General features: G+C 46.4%; 1 protein-coding gene across 1 annotated transcript; it reads right to left on the reverse strand.

The window, feature by feature from the left end:
* Window positions 1–1,236: 1,236 nt before the first annotated feature.
* On the reverse strand, window positions 1,237–19,198 carry VCPIP1 (valosin containing protein interacting protein 1). The gene is made up of 3 exons (XM_077270597.1): window positions 16,420–19,198; window positions 6,714–6,800; window positions 1,237–4,498 (listed from the first exon to the last, which is right to left on the reverse strand). Exons 1-3 carry the CDS (start codon window positions 19,061–19,063, stop codon window positions 3,672–3,674), a joined length of 3,558 nt encoding a protein of 1,185 aa, XP_077126712.1. The 5' UTR covers window positions 19,064–19,198; the 3' UTR covers window positions 1,237–3,671.
* Between the last annotated feature and the right edge of the window lie 7,601 nt (window positions 19,199–26,799).

Consider the following 26,799-nt stretch of genomic DNA (forward strand, 5'->3'; position numbering starts at 1 on the left):
TATAGGGGCACATGACGCATGCGGCGACGCTGCGGCGCCCGATGCTGCGGCGCAGACCGCAAATGTGAACGTAGACTAATCTAGGCAGACCTGAAAACACAATTCCAATGCAATTTAATTTTCATTACTTCCATTTACGGGGAATGAGAAGCATTTCAGGAACGTAAGTATAGGTTCTCTGAACTGCAATTATGGAATGGATTTGAGAAGCTGGAAAAAAAAAAACAAAGCTTATACTTCAAGAATATTTCCTGTAACGTCTATACCTATAAATGTCTTTACCATTGTTACATTGATAAAAAACAACAACTCTACAATCTAAGGTAATTGATGGGATCTAGATAAAATCCAAATCAAACAGTAATCATTTCAGATTTCCTACAAATATTTGCCACCCTTTAACACTTCAATAACTCACTGTTCTAGATGAAACACCATGCCGTAAAATCAGTTTCAAGAGTCTGATTTGTGGTCCATACACAGGCCACAATTTCCAGACCGGTCGAGTCTCCTGACCGAAACCCAACAGCTTCGTATATACCAATGAGGTGGAAGAGTTCAGGTCAGGAGACTCATGTATGGTGCAGAAAGCGCATTTCATACACAGACAGGTGAAACTGGCCTTACCAAATGCCTACAAAAAAAACAAAAAACAGTATATTACGTTCACTAGTAACTTGTTTTATGACAGATGCTAAAAGAGTAAAATCTTATAAAGACCAATGAAGTGGGTTACAGTGACCCCCACACCCTAAAAGTGATGATTTTATATCATCAGCCTGTGTCCATTCCTCAGCACACAAAAATCAGAGGTGGCATGGTTTGGACTTCCCACTATGGCGGCCATATTGAGCTGTAGTTCTGGGAGGAGGCAGAAGAACGGAGGTCAGCAGGGAAAAAGACTATACGTGCAAAATGTATAAAGGACGTGTTCTTTGTGCATCAACTACACTGATGTAAAAAAAAAATAAAGCTGATGAAAAACATTACACAACCTGTCGTTTAGCTGCAGCAGTGATGTCAAGTCAACAGTGTACGTCACTGCTGCAGCTAATCACTGAGCTCAGTGGCTCGGACATTGTAGAATGCATGAGATGCTGAGCTCAGGGATTGCCTGCAGTGGTACGAGCTGTTGATGTGATGTTATCACTGCAGCAAAAAGACAAGCAGTGGAGGGAAGTCAGCGCTGTTCCCTGGAGGGTGAGGACTATTTGTATTTGGTTTTTTTCTGGTATCTAATTCATTTGGGGACACTTTTCTAAAAGTCGAAATCATCTTTAAAATTTCATCCAGCAAGCAATCCTTTAGATAAAAATTTAGACTAAAATATATTGACACCTTTTTGACAGTTGATGGTAAATTAGTGAGCGCTTGTGCTCCAAGTCGGTGATTAACTCCTGTCCTCGAGGCCCAATAACAGATCAGGATTTCCTTAGTATTGTGCAAGTATTAATTCCTTCCCTTGTGCAATACTAAGAAAAACATTATTTGTTGGTGGGCTGCAAAGCCTGGAGCTGAGGAGCATTACTCTAAATAGTTCATCTTTGATAAGAAAGATAAGACCTAGCCCAAAGGACCACGAGTAGGGGGAACTTTTAGCAGTTCTGAAAAAAAAAAAAAAGACTACCATTTGTAGCAACATAAGAAAACATGGAGCGTTCTGAAGTTGTCCGACAGAATTGGCTCATGATACAAATAACAGCTGCCTGCAAAGGGGCTAAATCTAGTCCTAAAAATCCAACCTGCAGCATTCATGTACAAAAGCCACTAAAAAACATTGAAAGTAGTGTCAGCATTATGGGCCATAAAAGGCAGACCTGTGTGTGTTCCACAATCAGAATTCGCTCATCTTAGACATCTGCGTTTCAGGTGAGCCCCGGAGGTCTGAGTGTTGGGGCCTTCAACACCCCCGTCTATCAAACTAGAATAGGGGAGACGCCAACCGGTAGCTCTGAAATACACATCCACAACTGCAAATAGATATTAGACAGATGCCAAATACTAGACAGAATGGCAGCTCCATCAAGTGACGTTGTTATTTAATACTCTCTTTTTACAGTCAGTGACAGGAAACCACCAAAATTCACCCTCCACAAAAGTGCATTACGCAGGAGAAATCCTAGCGATATCCATACACAATAGACTAACGATGTCCGAACCTGTTGCTGGGTCCAAGCATCTGTATGGGGAGAAGAGCCAATGTCCAAATGAGCATTTAGCCGACAGCTATTGGAGAATATCCTCATTAAAAGGGGTGGACAACCCCTGCTAAGTACTATGGTCCCCAACGGAAAAGATACTCCCTACCTGCTCTAGCATTGTTGGCGCCAAAACGTTGTTATGCCACGTGAACGTCGCAGCAAATCAGTGGCCACTAATGGGCTTCTGTTCTCACTGGCGTGAGTGAAACCACCCTTTATCAGAAAATGATAGTTATGTCATGCAAGTACCAGGAGACCCGGTGACGACGTCGCTGGAATGGCACCAATGCAAGAGGAGAGTATCAGGCATTCTTCATTCACACTGAGGAATAAAGTATTTAAAAAGATTCAGTCCGATCAGTAGATCAGCCATATAGTGAAATTAAGGGAGAATGATGAAAAAGAAAAAAAAATGGTGTCATTGATCATTAGCTAGATTTGATTGTATTTGATGAAAAATGAAGCCGGGCATCTCGGGCAGTTGCCACTGACGTGTGTGCGAGGCCACTGCTCAACCCCATGTAAGCGCACATTGTAACTCCCTTACTCGGACCAAAAAGCCTACTGGACGTAATCAAGCCATGCAGTTGGTCTCCAAAGCCACTGGTCATTTTTAGCAATGACCCATTTGCTTCATACACTACAGTGACTAAAGGAAATGTCTAGTGAGGTTACATTTCATATTGTATCATCTACAAGAATTATACCAACCATAAGAGCTGGAAAAAAGAAAACACATTTCCAATCCACACACAAAAAAAAAGGACAAAAACCTTTTATCCTACTAATTCTGTCCCAAAAGGTCTCTAGACGCATTCACTTTGGTCAGCAGTAGCTTGGGTTTTCGGTAAAGGCCCTCGTGAGCTAACTGAGGCACTCTGGATTGTGATTCAAGCTTTCAAGAAGATGTGTTTCATTAGGTTTATTTTTACTATATGACCTAAATCTTTACTCACGCGCGCACAGCCAGATTACTGCACGTATAACAAAGCGCTAACTACTAAACGCTCAAGACAAAACGATGTTCTCAGAAGTTGGTGTTACAAAGGCAGTAAAGCACATACATATAATCTCAGGGCTTTAAAATCCTCCTTCCACAGTGGCTGTAGATTCTTTAATATGGAGGCAACCTCACAGGGAAGTGATGGCAAGTCATATGGTCTGTCACCATCACATTCAGACTGTGCGTATCAGCAGTGGACATTCCGATCAACATTAATGGCAGCAAGCTCATTGAAAAATGCACAGACACTTCATTTTACAGATTTTTTCAATCCTTTAAAAGCTAAAATAACCATCGAAAAGCTTTTATTCCCCCAAATTACACACATTTTCATGCAGCGAAAAGGCGTTTAATATACTTTTGAATGTACAAGAATTCTTTAAAGGACTATTCCAAATGGTGGCCCAGCCATATTATTACATATTTATATATTTATGTACGCTCCTTGAGATCAAACCCCTTGCTAATCATGAATGATCCATAGGCTCAGCTACATGGGCTATTTCTGTGTCCTGGCTGTCCATCTCTTCTGGATCATCTGTAGAAACTGCAGACTGAACTTTAGGTCTCACAGATATTGATGTTGCTATAGAGCCCCCATTACTACTAGCAGGCGCTACAGTTGTGTCGACATTCCCCTTAGAAGGGCTGCCCGTAGGCTTTGAGGTAAGCATTTCTCCTTTACGAGGCAAAGCATCAGATCCCGTTAATGGTTCCGCATTTTGATCCCGTAAGTGCTTATCCATAGAAGCCTGAATGGAAGAAACCATTTCTTGCAATTTTTTACGCTGGGCCTCAATTAAATTGGGGTCAAGTTGCCGACCATCTCTCATAGTGACTACTCCAGGAGCTACTCTGATAAGCTCCCCATCGTTGGATGGGGACATAAATGACGAGGAATCAGAATACGTCACAGTGCTATTGAGGCTAGGTGTGGAGCTGGACTTAGCCGTAGCTCTGGTTCTCTGGTTATGTTCTGGACTTGTGGAGGCTGTTCCTAAAGAGTGCCCTTTGCCTTGAAAGACTGTGACATTGTGATGCTCGGACTTTTTCTTCACCACGCCACCACTGCCAAGCTTCATCAGTCCATGTGAAGGACTAGACTCTCTGCTCCTAGAAGATGCCTCAGAACGCACTTGAGTCATCGCCTCTTTCACCAGTTCTTCTACCTCAGGGCCAATGGGAAAATGACCTGCTGCGTCCACACACAGTTCTAGCCGGTCTTCAGCCGCATTGTAAACAAAGGTTTTGTTGGGTAGGTATGGAAATGTGCAGTGTTTTCCATCAACTACTCCTAAAAACAGAAACAAACAAAAAAAACAATTTTTTTTTTACTAAAACGATCAAGAAGTCAACCATTTATACATACTTAATATCGGTAATGCCTACAAAAAGTTTATACTTAATAAACCCAAACTTTTTGAAAACCTGACATGTCAGAAGTTTTGATCAGTGTGCACAAGCTGATGAATTCCAATTTATTGCCAAGATGTTCTCAGCTAAGCGCAACTCTCCTCCAAGACAATAGCCCAAGTCAACCTTTCTACTGAGCCAGGCTTCAACCTCAGAGGAGAGTAGTGCTTCTGCTCCTTTTCAGCCATCGGCAGTGGTGTCAGTACCAGGACTAGCACTAATACAAACTTTGGACATTTTTCAAAAACTGCAATTACACTTTAGATAAACTCTAGTAGAGCAAAACTCTTCCAGAGTCACCCAAGCGCTTTGTAGCATACCCATTTATTACAATTCAGTGTCAGGGTCTCCCTCATGGATACATCTGGATCTTTTTGAAGAACACAACTATACATAAAAGAGTAATTACAGTATATTTTGTTTGAGCAGAACCTACTGATTAAATTATTTTTTTAGTCACAATAGGGAAAACTATTAAACTGAACAATCACTTGAAGGTCTTTTCTTTAGCCCATTCTTGGAAAGAATGCTTCCATGCCAATCTGCTCGGAGTGTCATGAGCTAAAGTGATACTCCCATTTTCATTGACTGATATTGTTGGATAGTGCTTAAAAAATCAACTACTTTTGCAATTGACTGCTTTTTAAAATTTACAGTCATTCTTGAGATACTAAAACTCTTGTTTAGAGTTTGTTGCCTGGGAGACCGACCACCACTGCTGTATTGCTTGTAAACACTGCTCTGAAGCTGGCTGGTATTAGGGGGCAACAGCTTAGATAAGTGAGTAAAAAATTCCCTGCATCCATTTTTATAGAGGAGCCTCATTATGTATTGTATTTGTCACTTACAAAGGATATAAAACCAGTTACTGTACATACTCAAGTATAAGCCGAGATTTTCAGCCCAAAAAAATGGGCTGAAAGTGCCCCTCTCGGCTTATACTCGAATCATGGTCGCGGGGGGGGGGGTTGGGGTATGGGTCGGCGGGCGAGGGTGAGCGACCACGGTCACATACTCACCTGCTCCTGGCGCGGTCCCTGCGTGTCCCATGGTCTCCGGCAGCTTCTTCCCCTGTTCAGCAGTCATGTGGTACCGCTCATTAAAGTAATGAATATGGACTCCACTCCCATAGGGTGGAGCCGCATATTCAATCCTGTAATGAGCGGTACCACGTGACCGCTGAACAGAGGAAGAAGCTGCCGGCGCCGGAGACCATCTGTCCGGGAGAAGCTGCCAGGGACCACGCTGGGAGCAGGTGAGTATTTTATATTCACCTTTCCCCGTTTCACCGCCGCTCCGTGTCCTCTGCAGTGACTGTTCAGGTCAGAGGGCGCGATGAAGTATTAGTGTGCACACCGCCCTCTGCCTGAACAGTCACTGCGGAGAGAAGGGACACTGAGGAGCAGCAGGCAGCGACGAGAGGCGAGTATGTCTTTTTTTTTTTATTGCAGCAGCATTATATGCGGCACATTGTTATATGGAGCATCTTATGGGGCCATAATCAACATTTGTGCAGCATTATATGGGGCATATTTTAAGATGGAGCATCTTATGGGGCCCATCATAAATTTTATGCAGCATTATATGGGGCGTATTTTGTATGGAGCATCTTATGGGGCCCATCATGAACTGTATGGAGCATTATATGGGGCTCCTGATTCAATATGGATATTCAAAAACACTTAACCTACTGATGTCTCAATTAATTTTACTTTTATTGGTATCTATTTTTATTTTTGACATTTACCGGTAGCTGTTGCATGTTTCACCCTAGGCTTATACTCGAGTCATTAAGTTTTCCCAGCTTTTTGCTGCAAAATTAGGGGTCTTGGCTTATACTCGGGTCGGCTTATACTCGAGTATATAGGGTACTTATAAAACGTACTTGCACTGGAAGAAATCAATATTTTCCATGTGGAATCTGCTACAAAGTGTCACTTTTTTATGTATTAGGAAAAAATTCATAGGACAGCAACAGGACAGCCACGTTCAGACCGGTGGTCAATAACCGCCTGCATTGTACATCATAGATCTTATTTTTGTAAGCTCAGGAATAAACACAGTCAGGAGATAAAATCCACTTAACAAGGACCCACCCATATTTTTCTTCATGATATTGTAAAAGACTCCACCCTGCTGGAACAGATGAGGGAGGCCTTTAGCATAGGACCAAACATCTTCTCCTGGAAGACAAAATGCACACAAATTCAGAAAGTCAGAAAAACTCAAAAATGAGACCCTCTCACACTTATCAATAAGAAATAGAGGCCGATTACAAGCATCATACATAATATATAATTCTGCCATTCATCATCTGATGCTGGGCAATTACCCAGAAGGTTTGTGAGGCTATGAACTTCCTGTTCCTCCAGAAGGCCATAAAACGCCATTATTAAGACGTCTCCACAGTATCACCTCCATTAGTGTAATGTAAAAAGGAATTACAGAGTCACAACATAGACAAAGGATAAAAAGAATCACATTCTGCATCTGCCTTTACTAGTGATCTACTCAGTACCCCGACTACAAGAAGGTAACATGATTTACTGCAATAATAAAGGAACAATGAGAGCGGATAATGCACATTATGGTGATCAGATTAAGAAGGCAGAAAGCTGCGAAGTCATCCTGGGGACTCCTAATGGACATGGAAATAAGGGACTGCCCAATCAGTGCAAAAGGATGCAGGGAGGGGGCCGGAAGACCGCCAACTTATCTGATGGCCCTGTGTAATACTACATGAGCAGCCTTCTCCCATTCTTAGGGATTGCAGCCAGCTACGCCAATACAGCGGGGAAAGTCAGAAATGAAAGTAAAAATAAAATGAAAGTAATTGTTTATCAAGATGAAGCTGCTGCCAAAGTGAGTCACTAACTACTAATCATATCCAACATCTGCTCATGTAATAAGTCGGAGCAGGTAGACTGTAGACGTGATAAAGCGTCATCCGCTATAGACAACGCCTCCACATAGCGCCCGTCAGCGTCACACCCCAGCACCATGTGCAGAGGTCATCTATACCTTATATACAAGCACCGGGGAGACACCGGTCGGGCTGCACTTATAGCCACTCTGATCGGCACTTTTCCTTCACCATGAACCCTTCTGTTTGCAAATAATGCAGAATGCACCAATATTATATAATTACATATTATATATAATTTTTTTCTTGCGTGTAACACATTAAAAAAAAATACATATGTATGCATATATTTTTTTTTTACTTATTTTTTGGTGGAGAGGGAGAAGGTCTTAATTCATGCTATTTCAGGAGATTCACATGTACATTGACAGCAAGAGATTGACTCAGACAATCTTATGTATTTAAGAAGCCCTGCTCCTCATCAGAGTTGTCATCCTCTTATTATATTGCAGTCATCATATTATATAGCACTGTGTACTTACTATTGCTCATTTTGAATTTATACACCGATAATACTTCTCTTTTCTCCGCTCTACATAGAAACAGGAAGTCTCTTGTCCCTGCATTTATCATTCCTCTCCAACTTCTGACCCAGCTGCTCCTCCTCCTGCCAGTGACTTTTGCAGTGACTTATAACTCATAGGTCGGGGTCACACTTGTGAGTGCAATACGAGAAACTCGTGTGAGTCTCTCGCATCAATACCCGGCACTGCCACCGGCACTCGGGACCGGAGCGTGCGGCTGCATGTATTTCTATGCAGTGCCGGGTATTGATGCGAGAGACTCACACGAGTTTCTCGTATTGCTTTTACAAGTGTGACACCGGCCTTACAGGGAAAATTGACCTCCTTTTTCTACATAGAGCTTAGAAGGATTCAGCTACTCAATTTTTAAAGGGAACCTGTCACCTGAATTTGGCAGGACCAGTTTTGGGTCATATGGGCAGGGTTTTCGGGTGTTTGATTCACCCTTTCCTTACCCGCTGGCTGCATGCTGGCCGCAATATTGGATTGAAGTTTATTCTCTGTCCCGCCAAATTCAGGTGACAGGTTCCCTTTAATCACGTCATAGATCTAACAGAAAAGAGAAAATTGCTCGTGTTTTCTATCCAGCTAATTCTTAAGTACACAGTACTATATAATATGTTGACGGCAATATATAATATGATGACTGCAATATATTAAGAGGATACAATCTGTACAGCAGTCATGATAGATCTGAAGCAGTGAACACGGATTCTAGCAGTTCTCTGAATACTGAGCTCTGTATAACCCGCCCTCACCTCTGATTGGCAGCTTTCTGTGTACACTGTATATTGGGAGCAGGGTTACACAGAACCGTCGACTAGGAGGCACCAGAAACCTAGTTCTGTAGTGATAATCTCCTGATTTTATTAAAAACACAGCCCAGTAAATGATACAAACCTGAAGTCAGGCTCTCTGCCCCTACAGTATGCTGCTCTTAGATTACACTGCAGAAACTTGATGACAGATTCCCTTTAAACTTTTCAGTGTTGGGAATAACTCTTTAAATTTTAAAAACAGTGTGGCTCTTTACAGATCACTTACCTGGAAACTTAACATACACACACACAAAAAAAAATTCAGATTTCCAATTAGCGGATCTTTTGCAGATCAATAGTGAACAAGGTTTTGAAAATCCTATTCACATGTAGCAAAAAAATGTGAGCACAGTAAATCTACACATACGACTGAGGACAAAAGTTTTCCATTTAGGATTACATACACAAAAAAATTATCTAAATATTTGCTGGTGGCAACCAGATTTCAGATCCTGGCTAATAGTGGAATTATACGAGTACAAATGGCGCGGCTGCAGACCCAGCTCCAGGGCAGTAATCCTACAGAACCTCACACTCACCATCTTTCTGCCCTGTTATATAGTATGTCGAAAGGCAGGATGGGGTTAACAGTTGCTTGCCGTTCAAAGCTGCAATATGTGCTGTACAGATACTTTTTTTTTTTTTTACAGATTTTAGGGCGAAGCTGCAGAATTTTAAATTCCCAAATGTCACAGAATTTTGGGTAGATTTATGCTGCAGATTTCAGATTTGGCAATAATAAGAGAGAGCAGTGTGCAGTGACCCAATGTGACTTTATATCACCTGTCATCAGGTGTTCCTTGTTCCAGGCACACAAATAATCTACATGCAGAAAACATCTGACTACGTGCATCTTGTGCAAATTCTATTTATCCTGATAGTAGAAAAGAGGAGAAAAACAAACCCCAGAAAACCTTTACTTTGTAATCCTGAACAACCCTTTAAAGAGGTATTCTATGGAATAGGCGGTAACTGCTAGATCAGGTGTCCCACTGCCAAATCCCTGCCCATCAGAAGTACCTCATTTATGGACATTCTAGTTAAAGCAAATTTAAGCAAGCCCCAATAATTGGGGAACGAGAGTTTGTAGGAAAGCTCGTTCCAATATACTGGCCAAAGAGCAAAACACTCGTTCATCGTCCTGGCTAAACGAACCAGTAAACAAACACCAATCTGCCCACATGTAGCAAAATGTCAGTCATGTAATGACCTGGACTGACCCATCTAAAGGACTGATGGAGACCGCCAGCAACTGAATGGAACAGTACTACGCGAATCGTTACAATGTACAGTGTACACACATGATTTCGCTGTATTCCACATGTGGTTGGACAGTCACGTGACCGTATGTATAGGATTTAAATACTATATGTAGTCACGTGCCGACTAGACTTCTGCACTTCACAGTTCTCTTCTAGTCGGAAGAGTCTAGTTGGCATGTGACCGCGAGTATGCAAATCACATACGGTCACATGACTGTCCACCGAGAATACAGGGGAACTGTGACAGCGTGTGCATTGCACAATGTCACAATTCTGCCATCATATAGAGTGCCTGCTGATTTCTCAGCCCAGAACTCTTCATGACGCAATCCTGGAGCATCTTGTCTTAAGCTGGAGTCACACTAAACTACTTACCAACGATCATGACCAGCGATACGACCTGGCCGTGATCGTTGGTAAGTCGTTGTGTGGTCGCTGGGGAGCTGTCACACAGACAGCTCTCTCCAGCGACCAACGATCAGGGGAACGACTTCGGCATCGTTGAAACTGTCTTCAACGATGCCGAAGTCCCCCTGCAGCACCCGGGTAACCAGGGTAAACATCGGGTTACTAAGTGCAGGGCCGCGCTTAGTAACCCGATATTTACCCTGGTTACCATTGCAAAAGTAAAAAAAAAAAACACTACATACATTCTGATGTCTGTCACGTCCCCCGCCGGCGTCCACAGGGTTAAAACTGCTTTCGGCAGGAGCGCTGCTAATGCACGCGCTGCTGCCGAGAGCTTCCCTGCACTGAATGTGTCAGCGCCGGCAGTAACAGCGGTGACGTCACAGCTGTGCTCTGCTTTACGGCCGGCGCAGACACAGTCAGTGCAGGGAAGCTCTCGGCAGCAGCGCGTGCATTAGCAGCGCTCCTGCCGAAAGCAGTTTTAACCCTGTGGACGCCGGGGGACGTGACAGACATCAGAATGTGAGTATGTACTGTTTTTTTTTTTTTTACTTTTACAATGGTAACCAGGGTAAATATCGGGTTACTAAGCACGGCCCTGTGCTTAGTAACCCGATATTTACCCTGGTTACAAGTGAACACATCTCTGGATCGGCGTCACACACGCCGATCCAGCGATGACAGCGGGTGATCAGCGACCAAAAAATGGTCCTGATCATTCCCCAACGACCAACGATCTCTCAGCAGGGGCCTGATCGTTGGTCGCTGTCACACATAACGAGATCGTTAGCGGGATCGTTGCTACGTCACCAAAAGCGTGACGTTGCAACAATATCGTTAACGATATCGTTATGTGTGACTCAGCCTTAAAGGTACCGTCACACTCAGCGACGCTGCAGCGATATAGACAACGAGCCGATCGCTGCAGCGTCGCTGTTTTGGTCGCTGTAGAGACGTCAAACACAGCAGCTCCAGAACGATGCAGGAGCGATCCAGTGACGTAACGGCGACTCACTTCTCGTTCTCACAGGTCGTTAGCTCCATGTAAAACATTGCTAGCATCGTTGCTTTTGATGTCCAACATGACGATACACGCCGACCTGACGACGAAATAAAGTTCTGGACTTCTAGCTCCGACCAGCGATATCACAGCGGGATCCAGATTGCTGCTGCGTGTCAAACACAACGAGATCACTATCCAGGACGCTGCAACGTCACGGATCGTTGTCGTTCTCGTTGCAAGGTTGCTGAGTGTGACGGTACCTTTAGATCTCAATTTTGTGGCGCCTTCATTATTCATCCTAGATATTAAAGGGAGTCTCGACACAGAATGACGGGAACAAAAATATGGCAGGTGGGAAGGTATATGTAAATGATCAGCCCCACCACGGTACACCGAGCACCTGGGCTTAGCATGAACACAGACTCCAGTTAATGAATACACTGACAATTTAGTGTTACTGGGTGGGAGTGATACGAACTCTAGATGATCACTTTTGAATGTTTCAGCCTTGAGGGACACCTCTTTGATAAGGCCAGATGTCAATTTATTTCCACAAAGTAGGCAGGCAGGCAGAGCGGGATCCCGCACACCTCAGCAGCCCCTTCTCACCTCTGGGTTGTGGGATTACGGCAGGCAGAGCGGGATCCCGCACACCTCAGCGGCCCCTCCTCACCTCTGGGTTGTGGGATTCCGGCAGGCAGAGCGGGATCCCGCACACCTCAGCGGCCCCTCCTCACCTCTGGGTTGTGGGATTCCGGCAGGCAGAGCGGGATCCCGCACACCTCAGCGGCCCCTCCTCACCTCTGGGTTGTGGGATTCCGGCAGGCAGAGCGGGATCCCGCACACCTCAGCGGCCCCTCCTCACCTCTGGGTTGTGGGATTCCGGCAGGCAGAGCGGGATCCCGCACACCTCAGCAGCCCCTTCTCACCTCTGGGTTGTGGGATTCCGGCAGGCAGAGCGGGATCCCGCACACCTCAGCAGCCCCTTCTCACCTCTGGGTTGTGGGATTACGGCAGGCAGAGCGGGATCCCGCACACCTCAGCGGCCCCTCCTCACCTCTGGGTTGTGGGATTCCGGCAGGCAGAGCAGGATCCCGCACACCTCAGCAGCCCCTTCTCACCTCTGGGTTGTGGGATTCCGGCAGGCAGAGCAGGATCCCGCACACCTCAGCGGCCCCTTCTCACCTCTGGGTTGTGGGATTACGGCAGGCAGAGTGGGATCCCGCACACCTCAGCGGCCCCTCCTCACCTCTGGGTTGTGGGATTCCGGCAGGCAGAGCGGGATCCCACACACCTCAGCAGCCCCTTCTCACCTCTGGGTTGTGGGATTACGGCAGGCAGAGTGGGATCCCGCACACCTCAGCGGCCCCTCCTCACCTCTGGGTTGTGGGATTCCGGCAGGCAGAGCGGGATCCCACACACCTCAGCAGCCCCTTCTCACCTCTGGGTTGTGGGATTACGGCAGGCAGAGTGGGATCCCGCACACCTCAGCGGCCCCTCCTCACCTCTGGGTTGTGGGATTCCGGCAGGCAGAGCGGGATCCCGGCAGGCAGAGCAGGATCCCACACACCTCAGCGGCCCCCATCTCAGACCACAGACACTTGTGGATTTCCGTAAACCAAAAGTTTGGATCTGACTTTGGCTACAGTCAAGTACTTTCAGGGGGCATTAGGGACCTTTGTGACCATTTACAGTAATCTGTGGTTTTCATTTAAAAAAAAAAAAAAAAAAATTAAAATCACCATTCAAGGCTGCCCACTCCCTTCTTAACCCCTTCATGACCCCAGCTTTTTCGTTTTTTGCTCCCCTCCTTCCCAAAGCCGTAACTTTTTTATTTTTCCGTGAATATGGCCATGTGAGGGCTTATTTTCTGTGGGACGAGTTGTACTTTTGAACAACATCATTGGTTTTACCATGTCGTGTACTAGAAAACGGGGAAAAAAAATCCAAGTGCGGTGAAATTGCAAAAAAAAGTGCAATCCCACACTTGTTTTTTGTCTGGCTTTTTTGCTAGGTTCACTAAATGCTAAAACTGACCTGCCATTATGATTCTCCAGGTCATTACGAGTTCATAGACACCTAACATGTTTAGGTTCACATTGCGTTAATGGGCTGCTGTTAACGCAAGTGCCGATATATCATATTACTAGCGCAGAAAGAGCTAGCAGATGCTCTATCTGCACTAGCAGTGATGGACCCGAAAACACTGCAGCACGCGTCCCAGGGTCCGTCACTCAATGACGGCTAGCGATGCGTCCGACATAGTCCGTTAACGCCGCCATTAAGTCCTATGTTACACCGCGTTATGCCGCGGTGTAATGTAGTCCGTCTAAAGTGCCATATAAACGCAATGTGAACCCAGCCTTATCTAAGTGGTAAAAAAAATCCAAACTCTGCTTAAAAAAAAGAGAAAAAATTGCGCAATTTTCCGATACCCGTAGCAACTCCATGCTTCGTGATCTGGGGTCGGGTGAGGGCTTATTTTTTGCATGCTGAGCTGACGTTTTTAATGATACCACATTTTGGTGCAGATACGTTCTTTTGATCGCCTGTTATTGCATTTCAATGTAATGTTGCAGCGGCCAAAAAAACGTAATTCTGGCGTTTCAAATTTTTTTCACGCTACGCCGTTTAACGCTCATAGTAATCCGGCATTAACAACCATAGAGGTCTCAAGGAGACCTCTGGTTGTTATGCCGACGCATCGCTGACCCCCCGATCACGTGACGGGGGTCAGCGATGCGCTCATTTCCGGCCCGATGGCCGGAAGCGCTAGTTAAATGCCGCTGTCAGCGTTTGACAGCGGCATTTAACTAGTTAATATGTTTGTTTCCATATCTGAAAAGTAAAACTGGATTTACAAGAAAAAGGTCTTTCCTACAACAAGCGCTGATCAACAAGTTAACAAGTCAGATTGCATGGGCCAATGCAAACAGTATAAGGAACAAACATTAAAAGCACCGCTACAGTGTTTTTGTTTTTACTCACCGCTGTAGTGGTCCTACTAATCTAAGTTGCCTGCACCTAGTCTTACACTTACCAGCCGCCATCTTCATCTGTTATCAGCAGATTGTCACCTGCTGGATCGTTCCAGTGCTTGCTGGACAAACCAGAAGTCACAACTCAATGTTAGTCTATGAGAGCCAGAACAAGGCCAGAACGCCGCTCTCATAGACTGACATTGAGAGCTTGTGACCGTTACTTCTAACTTCCTGTCAAGTCAGAAGTTGAAGTCACAAGATGGCGGATCAGGACCGGAGCGGCACTGGGAACAGCTGAAGACAGTAGCTGGTAAGGATATTACTAGGATTAATGGTACCACCGAAATAAAAGCACAAACACTGGAGGGTGCTTAAATACGATTGTTCGATCTCTACGCAGCATGCATTTTGTTGACAATTTTAGGGACTCTACAAACTATCGCATTTTGCTCATTGATCAGCTATCAGTGGTACATGTTCACAGGTCAATGATTAGTGGCTTTGTACAATTTTCTGAACCTTTCGTACCAGGTCCTCCACTTATTCATTCAATGAGATCCTTTACAGTTTGCTGAGGAATGATACTTGTACTGTACCCATGTGTCCATTATGGCAAATGTATATATCTTAAAATAGATCTTTGCAGAATGACAATCGGCCACTGCAACCCAAAAAAGGTAGGTGTACTTGCCTCCTTTCCTCATCATAGACTGAGCCCAGGCCACTGCAGTAGGCAATCAATGGCATCAGTGGTCCTTTCACATCTGGACAGCACAGTCATGACCTACTTACCAATCGCCATCTTATCCGATTTCCAGCGCCACTCCAGTCCGCTTCTGAGTCATGCGACTTCTATTCCGACTTGTCAGCTCACACCAGGGTCTGTGTGTGTGTTTTATAAGTCTATGGAGCGTCGGAACGAGACTCCATTGTTACATTGTAAAAGTGATTTCCAGCTCACACATAAACCTCTGTGTGATCTGGCAAGTTGGAACTGAAGTCGCATGACCCAGAACAATGGAGCAGCCCTGGATACCAGAGAAGACAGCAGTCAGTAAGTAATTCACCGAACCTACACCATATTTACACGGGTTTAAAATATAAGAAGTTTCATGGAAGTGCTTCTTTAATAAATTAGGAACTTTTTCTTTTTTACCAGCAGGCTTTATATTAAATGGGTCGTCCATTATAGAACTCCTTCCTGATCCAAATGTTTGGCCCCACCAGGGCTCTGATGCTGCCGTTGTGAGACGTGATGCCGGCGCCAAATCAGCGCTGGCATCAATGTCTCCGCATTTCAGCAAATCGAACATGAAGAGGAAGTCCGGGCTGCAGCTGATCTCGGACTTACTCTTCCTGATCAATTCGACAGAAGGCGGGGATATTGACAATGGCTTCTCATGTCACAACAGCAGCACGGGAACCCCGGGAGATGGAGTGCCGACACCACAGGAACGGCGCCAGCGCGGTAAGCGAGTATAGGCTTTATTACTTTATGAGGGCCAAGTGAGGGGTATGAGAAGAAGTTGTCCAAGTAGTGGACAACTTTTTTAATACCACAAAAAAAAAATGCAGCTCTTAATAAATTGCTCACCAAAGTATACTTCATTTGGAAACTCAAAAGCAGATCCTCTCTCCTAAAACAAAATAAGAGGAAATGCATGATCCAAATAAAGTCGAGAAGCAAACCCATGTACTCATTAAGAAACTAAGGGTGTTACTAGCAGAAGATCAAGGCCAAAGAACGGAAGGTGCATGTCAGGTGATGGCAGTGGGGAGACGTAACAGTGTACATCTAACATATGTCCAGTACATGTTATTACCTAAACATTAGAAGAGTGTCAAAAGTGGTAAGTCATGCACAAAAAAGGGACATTTCTTACCCATAAGGGTTGCCAGCAAACACAAGGAGTACATCTCCTTATCGATCTGGTCCTGAAGCTCCTTAGAAACAGACTTCACAGAGACAGTCGACTCCTCCTCTGTCACAGAATGGACCGAGTGAGCAGACATATGCTGGACAGCTTTTTCTTTGGCCTTTAAAATTTCTACAGTCACTCGGTCGCCATGTTGAAGAGGCACAGGTTCATTCGCCATGCCATCCTTTGGTGGTAGCAGCTCCTTCGGAGGAAATCCATAGCGAATACACTGTAAGTAAGGAGGGATATCCAACTCTTTATCTATTCCTTCCTGAAGCTCGGAGAATGTTGTTGAGAACTTGAGGGTAAGCATCGCTTGGCGGCCATCATTGGTGGTTATGCGGATTTTCTTTTCTTTGGAAGAGGTTGGGGAGTAAGGCGTTCTTGTGGGGGTTGAAGGCCCTGATGAAGGACCATCTCTGACTGTGCCAGGAGAGGACGATCTTACTTGTCCTTTCTGTTCCTGTTTAATCTTGTCAGATTTGCGTTTTTGCATTACAGACGCTTGTTCTGAAATGTTCTGCTGAATTTTCCTTTCGGTTTTGCTCATGCTTAACTCTTCTTTGTGCAACGTTTTGGCCTTTTGGCCAGTAAGAATGATTTTTGTTGGTAACTGGGAGTCTGAGTACTGTTCTGGTTTGATATCTTCCACTCGTTGAACGTGAGCCCCGTCTATAGATACAGGGGTGTAGTCATCAGGATTCTTCTTGGCCGTCTGGTGTAATATTGTGTTCACCACCTTCTGTACAAGAATTTCGCTGCCAAACTCCCCTGGGAAGTGCTTAGTGACTAGTTTCATTGCAACATCATAGACATTACTATTCAGACTGGTGTCACTTTCATACTGGAACCAGTAGACCGTTTCACGCACGACTCTTCCGCCCCACTCTAGCGTTATAGGGAAGGCTTCAGGCAAGTTGTCATATTCCTTACCATCCCAGTAATGTTTGAAGCCACAACCACATTTGCCCCCATAAGACCTAGTGTTAGTTCTGTCTCCGTCCAGATACACAATTGACGAATCGCTCCTCACTCTGCGCACAGAGTTCCCTCGGCACCAATTGCAACTGGTTAAATTGCTCAAGGTAAAGTCAGGTACTAAAATATCATTTATGGCATCGTAAGAGCAAACTATGTTATTTAGGGGAAAGCTGTAATTCTTGTCCGGCTTCAAGTGGCCATGTGTCGTCTTGGCCAGGTTATATAGCTTGCCACCCGGTGCCAGCCACTCTGGAGGAACCAGCAGTTCTGACAGTGCCCCACATATGAGGCATTTGTGAAGGCGATTTTCCAGCACTGCCTTTTTAGCGGCAGCGGTGACTTCTTCAGGTTGGATGCCAATGACTCCAGTCCGTCTGTAGAAATATTGGTGCACGTCAGCTACCAAACTGGGGTGGATACCGTGCTTGTCCATGAACACCTCCTCCATAGCTGCAACCAGTCGCAGCAGATACTTGTCTTGTAGACTTCTGTCTCCTCCAATAACACAACTCCCATCCTCCTCCAACTTCACATATTTTCGGATCAAATCCTGTGGCACCCCCCAAGCTTTGGGGAGCAATTTCAAGGGTAATTTTGGCAAAGGACCCCCTTTGATACCAACTAATGGGATGTAATGATTGCGTCCGGAGCTGCTCCAGGCGATGCAGATCGGCTTATTCAGATGCCCGTCTTTGCCTTTGCAATTTTCCACCGGGATTAATCCAGGAAGGAAAGTCGCCGAATAATCCCCAGAACTCCGCATGCCGCTCAGAGAGTCGAGCAATATGATGGGGCGGTGAAGGACGTTGGCGAGCCCGAATATGTGAATGTTACGTAAACCTAGAGGGACGCCTTCCGGGGGTACGAACCACGGGTCACACTCGTTAATGATGTCTTCCCACTCGGCCACGTCGATGAAGTCATGGAAGAGGGCTTTGTATCTGTCCAGGTTTTCTTTCAGGTGTTTCTTAAGGTTCTCCCGCAACGCGTGCCAGAACAGCTCCCTGCCCACCAGCGCCCGGGACACGGCGTGCACCAGGCAGTGCCCATCGCCATCCACGTGCACCGGGATGAAGCACTCCAGGTTGCCGTTGGCCCGCTTGATGTCCTCCAGCGTGTCGTGCAGGTAGAGCAGGCTCCCGGAGCGGTCCTTCCCGTAGCCCACCGTGTCCACATGCTCCGGCTCCATCAGGAAGGCCCGGTCCCCCAGCAGGGAGCAGTCAAACACGTCCCCCTGGTTCATGTCCCGCAGCAGCTTGGCCTTGCCCGTCTGCTTGTCCATCCCATAGCGGGCCAGGATGGGGGCCAGCAGCTTGCAGTGGTAGTTGGACAGCCCCATGACTTTCACCATGTCCGTGTTCCTCCGGGGGGTCCCCGCCACCCCGAGCAGGGCGTTCCTCAGCAAGTTGTGGAGCACCACGTCCGGCTCCGTCACCTCCTCCACCTCCAGCAGCTGCTTCTGCTCATGTCTCTGGCCGCAGTCGGTGCACTCGATACTGGCCGAGCCCTGAGCCGGGAAGAAGAGCCGGGCCCTGCACTTGGGCTCCGGACAGGTCCCAGAAAAGATGCGGCGATCTCTCCTCCTCTGCTGCGCCTGCGCCGGGGACTGAGGAGGCTGCTGAGACATGGCTACACACCGCTCACCGCTGGCTCATCCTCCGGCGGCCCGTCCACCAGCAACGGTCTCCAATGCGGAAGCACAACCCCCGTTCACCGCCAGCTGCAGCTCCGCCCCCTACTGTGCGGAGCCGTTGACAGACGTAACTGCCCCTTTTACCAAATACCACGCCCATTCCACGTCCTAAGCATCACGGTCGTTGTAGTTTTAAGAGCGGATGTACGCTGTGAACTGTGCAGTCGGGGAAATACAACATCCAGGATGCAATGCGAGGCACACCCGGAAGTGGCGCTGAAGCTGCTGCCCGTGAATGGATAGGCAATGTACAGCTTCTCATAGGCTGCGGAGGGGCTGGATGACAGCCGGTGGGAGGAGCCGGATGACAGCCGGTGGGAGGAGCCGAGGACTCCTGTTATTGTTTCTGCCTGGTTAGGCTGTGTCATCTACAGGTGTCTCTGACTGCTGCGGCCTCCATAGCAATGTGAATGGGGTTGTTATAGAGGAATGGTGCAGGGTCTGTGGGAAAAGGCCACAATACACAGTAGTCTACAGTCACATAAACCCTCCGCTATCAGCGTGCAAACACAGGAGATGAGCAACAAGCAGCTTTCTGCCTATGCACAGTGCACACAGACAGCTGCCACTCAGTGGTGTGGTTATAGAGCGCATCATTGACAGGTCTAGCAGAACTGTAGCGGATAAAACAATTTTTCAACACTACAGCAGAAGCCGAGCAAGTAACAGCGCTGGACTCAGGGTCTCTGTCCCTACATCATGCAGCTCACAGATAAGACAGCAATAACCTGATGACCGCTTCTCCTTAACCCCTTCATGACCTTGGGATTTTCCATTTTTCCGTATTCGTTTTTCACTCCCCTCCTTCCCAGAGCCATAACTTTTTATTTTTCCGTCAATTTGGCCATGTGAGGGCTTATTTTTTGCGGGACGAGTTGTACTTTTGAACGACATCATTGGTTTTAGCATGTCGTGTACTAGAAAACGGGAAAAAAAATCCAAGTGCGGTGAAATTGGAAAAAAAGTGCAGTCCCACACTTGTTTTTTGCTTGGCTTTTTTGCTAGGTTCACTAAATGCTAAAACTGACCTGCCATTATGATTCTCCAGGTCATTACTAGTTCATAGACACCTAACATGATTAGGTTATTTTTTACCTAAGTGGTGAAAAAAAATCCAAAGTTTGCTAAAAAAAAACAAAAAACGCGCCATTTTCCGATACTCGTAGCGTCTCCATTTTTCATGATCTGGGGTCGGGTGAGGGCTTATTTTTTGCGTGCCGAGCTGACGTTTTTAATGATAGCATTTCGGTGCAGATACGTTCTTTTGATCGCCCATTATTGCATTTTAATGCAATGTCGCGGTGACCAAGAAAACGTAATTCTGGCATTTCGAATTTTTTTCTCGCTACGCCGTTTAGCGATCAGGTTAATGCTTTTTTTTATTGATAGATCGGGCGATTCTGAACGCGGCGATACCAAGTATGTGTAGGTTTGATTTTTTTTTTAATTAATTTATTTTGATTGGGGCGAAAGGGGGGTGATTTAAACGTTTATATTTTTTTTTATTTTTTTCAATTTTTTTTTAACTTTATTTTTTTTACTTTTGCCGTGCTTCTATAGCCTCCATGGGAGGCTAGAAGCAGGCACAGCACGATCAGCTCTGCTACATAGCAGCGATCTGATGTTCACTGCTATGTAGCAGAAATGCAGGTGTGCTGTGAGCGCCGACCACAGGGTGGCGCTCACAGCTGCTGGGGATCAGTAACCATAGAGGTCTCAAGGACCTCTATGGTTACTATTCTGAAGCATCGCCGACCTCCGATCATGTGACGGGGGTCGGAGATGCCATCATTTCCGGCCGCCCGGCCGGATGCGGTAGTTAAATGCCGCTGTCTGCGTTTGACAGCGGCATTTAACTAGTTAATAGGCGCGGGCAGAATCGCGATTCTGCCCGCGCCTATTACGGGCACATGTCAGCTGTTCAAAACAGCTGACATGTCCCGGCTTTGATGCGGGCTCACCGCCGGAGCCCGCATCAAAGCGGGGCTTCTGACCTCGGACGTACTATCCCGTCCGAGGTCAGAAAGGGGTTAAATACCACGGTGATCGCCACAGCACGTGGTTTCAGTTCAGCTGCAGCATGAAGTCACCGCCTCGGGGCTCGTTTACATGTCCGATGTTCTCATACGAGCGCTAGCTGTGATTTTCCCGGATAGCACTCGTACCATTGTTATTCTATGGGGCTGGGTACATGTTTAATTTTTTCCTCAGATTGAGTGGTCCGCCGAAAATATCAGAGATGTCCGATTTTGATCCCAGCGTCAGATCAAAATCGTCAATGAAAGTCTATACGTCTATGAACAAATCAGACCCACACATGACATCCGGTTGTGGTCTGATTTTCATGATCTGTCAGAAAGGAAAAGGTGTTTTTTTTCTCCATGTACAAGAGAAACTGATGACACTCGAACAACGCTCTAATCTAACTCTGATCAGAATAATCGGTTCATTTTCCTCATGCATGGAACATACTGATGTCTGAATGAGTGCTTATACAGTGCTTTTATACATAGTGAGGAAAGTGTCATTACTGGCCCTTCATGCACCAGTCTTAAATCCAGCTGCCGATGTAAAGGTGGAGAAGATGGTTAACACCCCTATGAAGACCCCTGTTGTTTTAGGCCGGTTTCACACGTCAGTGTCTCCAGTACGTGAGGTGACAGTTTCCTCACGTACCGGAGACACTGACACACGTAGACCCATAAAAATCAATGCATCTGTGCAGATGTCATTGATTTTTTGCGGACCGTGTCTCCGTGTGCCAAACACGGAGACATGTCAGTGTTCGTGGGAGCGCACGTATTACACGGACCCATTAAAGTCAATGGGTCCGTGTAAAATACGGACCACACACGGACCTTCTCCGTGTGCAGTCCGTGTGGCGTGCAGGAGACAGCGCTACAGTAAGCGCTGTCCCCCCACATGGTGCTGAAGCCGCCATTCATATCTTCCCTGCAGCAGCGTTTGCTGCATAGAAGATATGAATAATAGTGTTTAAAAGAAAGATCTATGTGTCCGCCGCCCTCCCACCCCCTGTGCGCCCCCCCGCTGTTCTGAAAATACTCACCCGCCTCCCTCGCAGTGTTCTGTGCTGGCCGCCCCTTCTACTGAATGCGGTCACGTGGGGCCGCCGATTAGAGTCATGAATAGGTTGCTCCACCTCCCATAGGGGTGGAGCCGCCTATTCATGACTGTAAATGAGCGGCCCCACGTAACCGCATACAGGAGAAGATGGGGCCAGACCAGGAAGCAGCGACAGCCAACGAGGGAGCGGGTGAGTATTTTCAGAACAGCGGGGGGGCGTACAGGGGGTGGGGGGGCGGCGGACACATAGATCTTTCTTTTAAACACTATTATTCATATTTTCTCTGCAGCAAACGCTGCTGCAGGGAACATATGAATCGCGGATTCAGCACCAGATGCTGGTAGTACGTGTGGTACCCAGCACGGTGCGTGTGGTACCCAGTGGGCACACGGGCGGCACACGTGTGCCACACTGATGTTCACCAGAAACGCAGGGGCACACGGACACGGATAATTCCGGTACCGATTTTTTCCGGTACCGGAATTATCTGGACGTGTGGGACAGCCCTTAATGTGTAGAAAATGTGTTGGATTGTACATTTTATCTTCCAGAAGGCTGCAGTTCCTGTTAGTCACGAGTGACAGGGTTAATTGTAGGGCAGGACCATAGTTGGAGAGGAGTTAGGGCAGATTTGCCTAGTGCTCTCTGATTATTTCCGGGACTGACCTAGAGAGTATCATTCATCCATACACACATCTGTTTGAAAAAGGGATCTGTGTCTCCAGTCCATGAGACTCAGAGCATGTCCTATTCTCATCCGTTTGTGTATCAGACTGGCCCCTTAAAGTCTATGGGGATACAGAGAAAACATAGAAGACTTGCTTTATTCTTCAGTGTTCCATCCGTCTTTCATTGATCTATTCTTAAAGGGGTTATCCCGGACTATTTTATATTTTTCTCTTGGGGTCAAGAACTGACAGGCAGTTTATTGCTAACTATCTGCCTATTCTACCCAACGCTGGCTCACAATTATCACAGACCGCTCCTGCTAGAAATTTTGCTGCTTCACGTGTGGCACCCCAGGGTCCTAGTTGTCACAGTAGCATTGCTTTCCTCACGGGGAGAGTGATGTTACGTTTGGAAGCGATGAAGGATATCTTTTATCAGGTAATCACAATGCACACAACATGTTCACACTCCAGGCCACAAGGGGGAGCTTTTGATCCTATTCCTAGGTGATTCCCTAAAAATATTGTGGTTTGGAGGGAAAGGAAAGTCGGATTGTCAGAGAAACAGAAGAGAGCAGACCAACATAGAGTGTTAGGCTACGTTCACATTTGCGTTGTTGTGTGTTGCGTCGGCGACGCATCGGCGACACAACGCACAACGCATGCAAAACGCATGCAAAACGCATTGTTTTGTGACGCATGCGTCCTTTTTTTGCTTTATTTTGGACGCACAAAAAATGCAACTTGCTGCGTCCTCTGCGCCCTGACGCGTGTGCCGCAGTGACGCATGCGTCACAAAACGCAAGTGCAACGCATGTCCATGCGCCCCCATGTTAAATATAGGGGCGCATGACGCATGCGTCGCCGCAGCGGCGCCCGACGCTGCGTCGCACAACGCTAATGTGAACGTAGCCTTAGAAGGTCTGTAGGGGCCGTGTAGTCTGAAGTACTACAGCCCCTGGAGAAAGAGGCATACAGAAGGAAAGAACATCGTTCAGTGAGAGTGAAGGAGAGCAAGGCACAGGCGAGGTCACCAGGGGGAGGACAGCAGCGAGCAGACTGTCTCCCTGGCAAAGCGCAGATAATCGGTAGCCGGCACACCGAGGTTGTAAGGGGCTCTAGGACTTACAACAGAGACCGGCAGGACAGCTGAACTGCAAGTTACCTGTCCGCCACACACACCTGAAGACACAGTAAGGCCGGGATCATACACAGCAAGATACGGCCGAGTCTCGCAGGTTAAAACCAAGCTCTGGCACCGGCACTCCAGAGCGGAGCGTGCGGCCGCATAGCAATACATGGAGCCGCACGCTCCGCTCCGGAGTGCCGGTGCCAGAGCTTGTTTTTAACCTGCGAGACTCAGCTGTATCTCGCTGTAGTGTGACTCTAGCCTAACACATAGAGCCCGGGGCGTGATAGAGTCCCTGTAAAAAGGCTCGAGTTACCTGTGATACAGGTATTGTCCTGTCCTATATGGGGGACAGAGAGAAGAACTGCGAGGACCTTATCTGAAGCCATAGGCAGTAAGGGACTACAACACCACCGTGCTAGAGGAAGGCTTTTAACTCCACCTGGTAAAGGGGACTCTGGATTTGCTTCCAAGCCGGCTGGACCCTGCCTGCCCTATGATCTGGTGCCCTGGACTGCGGCTGCCTGAAGTCTTCAGTAAACCAGGTAAAGAGACTGCAAACCTGTGTCCTTGTTCTTTACTGCACCATTCACCATCTTCCATCTACACACTGGGAGCCCTGGGGATATACTTCACCTGTGGGAAGTTATACCATCTAGCTGCCATAACATCACCCCAGAGGACCCCTTAAATCAGTGTCGGTCCACACTGACGAAATACCACAGGTGGCGTCACAAACATAAACTTTATTCAATTCCCCTTTTACATGGGCGCCCAGGGCCACAGACCGGGTCGCCACCATGACATCCCCTTGTGAACACCGGATCCGGTACCGGGTACCCCACGTCCCTGGCGGGCGACTCACACGTCAATAGAGCTGCTCTTCCAAGCTTCTTTGTCTGCAGGTTGTGACTGCGGATGTCAACCTGATTATCCTGCAGTTAGGCAGTGGGGAGCTGGCTGTCAATCAGCATGATGTCGGCAGTTACACCCCATCAACAGAGCGGATCAGAAGAGAAGCAGCTACTCTGCCAACATAACGTCACTGGAAGCTGCTGAACCGCCGGCACGAGTGGTCAGTGACAGCTCTGAGCTGGCAGAGATCAGCGTTGGGCACAGCAGGCAGGTCATTAGCAACGGCCTGCCTGCAACTTCTTATTCCCATAAGAGAAAAATACAATAGTTTCCAGATCCCCTTTAAGAGTCAAGGGATGAAAAAAATTGTGGATTCACAGCTACACCGATCAGTACTACTATATAATATCTTCTATGCTGCTGATTACTCTGAAATGTTACGTACAGACAAGAGAGCGGGAATCCTTCATGTCTGTGTGTACTGTGTATCGTATTGAGAAAAGTGAAATAGGGCGTTATCTAGGCGACATCGTTAAAACGTGGATGCAGCAGTGCTCACCTGGTATTGTTGTGAGAAAGCAAAACACTTTATAGGCAGAAGATATAAATCCTGCTACTGCTGCTCGGCAGGTTAGGGGGTCCAACATAGAGATCAGTGGTAGGAGATGCAGGTGTGCTGCGCTGCTGGTCAGTATGGAATAAAAGATATCCAGAGAATCCAGGGTGTAATGAAATGATAACAGTTGTATTCTAAACCTATTTTTAAGTATCTATAACTTATTTATCAGTAGAAACCACAGGCTCTCCTACGACTGATCTCTACTGTGTATCATAGTCATCATATCAGCTAGTCTCCACCTACTAGCTCAGAGATAGCTGAAAAATATAGATAGAACCTGCAGAAGGAAAAACAGGTGAAAAATGCACGTTACAAGTCACATAATGGCCAGAAATAGTGCCATTCCTTATAAACTCACAGGATTGCTTATTCTGAACCGTCACCTGAAATGACAGGTACGCTGTAAAGGAAATCTGTCATCAGGTTTTTGCTACCTTATCTGAGAGCAGCATAATGTAGGTGCAGAAACCCCGATTCCAGCTATGTCTCACTTAGTTTGCTGGGTGTAGCAGTTGTGATACAATCAGAGTTTTTAGATGTAGCACGAAGCAGAGCTGAGAAAGCTGCCCCCACCCACAGCACAGCTTTCAGTGTACATTGTCTATTGACAGTGAGCTGCTTATCAGAGGATGGGGAGTGGTCGGACTACTTGGCACAAGGGTGCTAGTCCAGGCATTGGTAATCTTCTGGTGGTAAAACTTTCACTGTATGGAAACAAAAGTACACAGCCTAATAAGTGACACATCTCTGAAATCAGTGTCTCAGCCTCTACCTTTTGGTGTCCTCAGATTACATAGTTAAGACCTACTGACAGATTCCCTTTAAAGTAATGTCAGTATAGGGACCACATCTTTAATAAATTGCCCAGCAACGAAGAAGGTTAAAGGAAGCTGTTATTCATTATAGTTTCCATTTTTATGAAAAGTGAGTCTGTACTGTGCTTTTTGCATTTTAATATCAAATTCGATTTCCTGATGCCGTCACCCGGTCGTCTCTAGCTAATGTTTGCAGTTTTAAGAATTGAAAGTTTTGATTGTCCATTAATAATTCATCCCTGTGAACATAAGTGCTGAATTGCCTTTTAGATTTTCTTTTAGAAACTCTTATTAAAAATGTAGGGGCTGTAACCTGCCAATCGTCCTGCGAGGATCATGTTTTTAAATACAGTAAATGGAATTGCTTATCAGACACTTATTACAATAGAGGGCAGAGGATCTGTGAGTGTAATATGCTGTCCTAGTGAAAGGGTAACTAGCATTTTATTTATTTTTCTCATAAATCATTAGTAAACATGAAAATAGGAAGCCTCGCAGT

Source organism: Ranitomeya variabilis, chromosome 6, assembly GCF_051348905.1.
Source record: "Ranitomeya variabilis isolate aRanVar5 chromosome 6, aRanVar5.hap1, whole genome shotgun sequence".
Lineage (NCBI taxonomy): Eukaryota > Metazoa > Chordata > Amphibia > Anura > Dendrobatidae > Ranitomeya > Ranitomeya variabilis.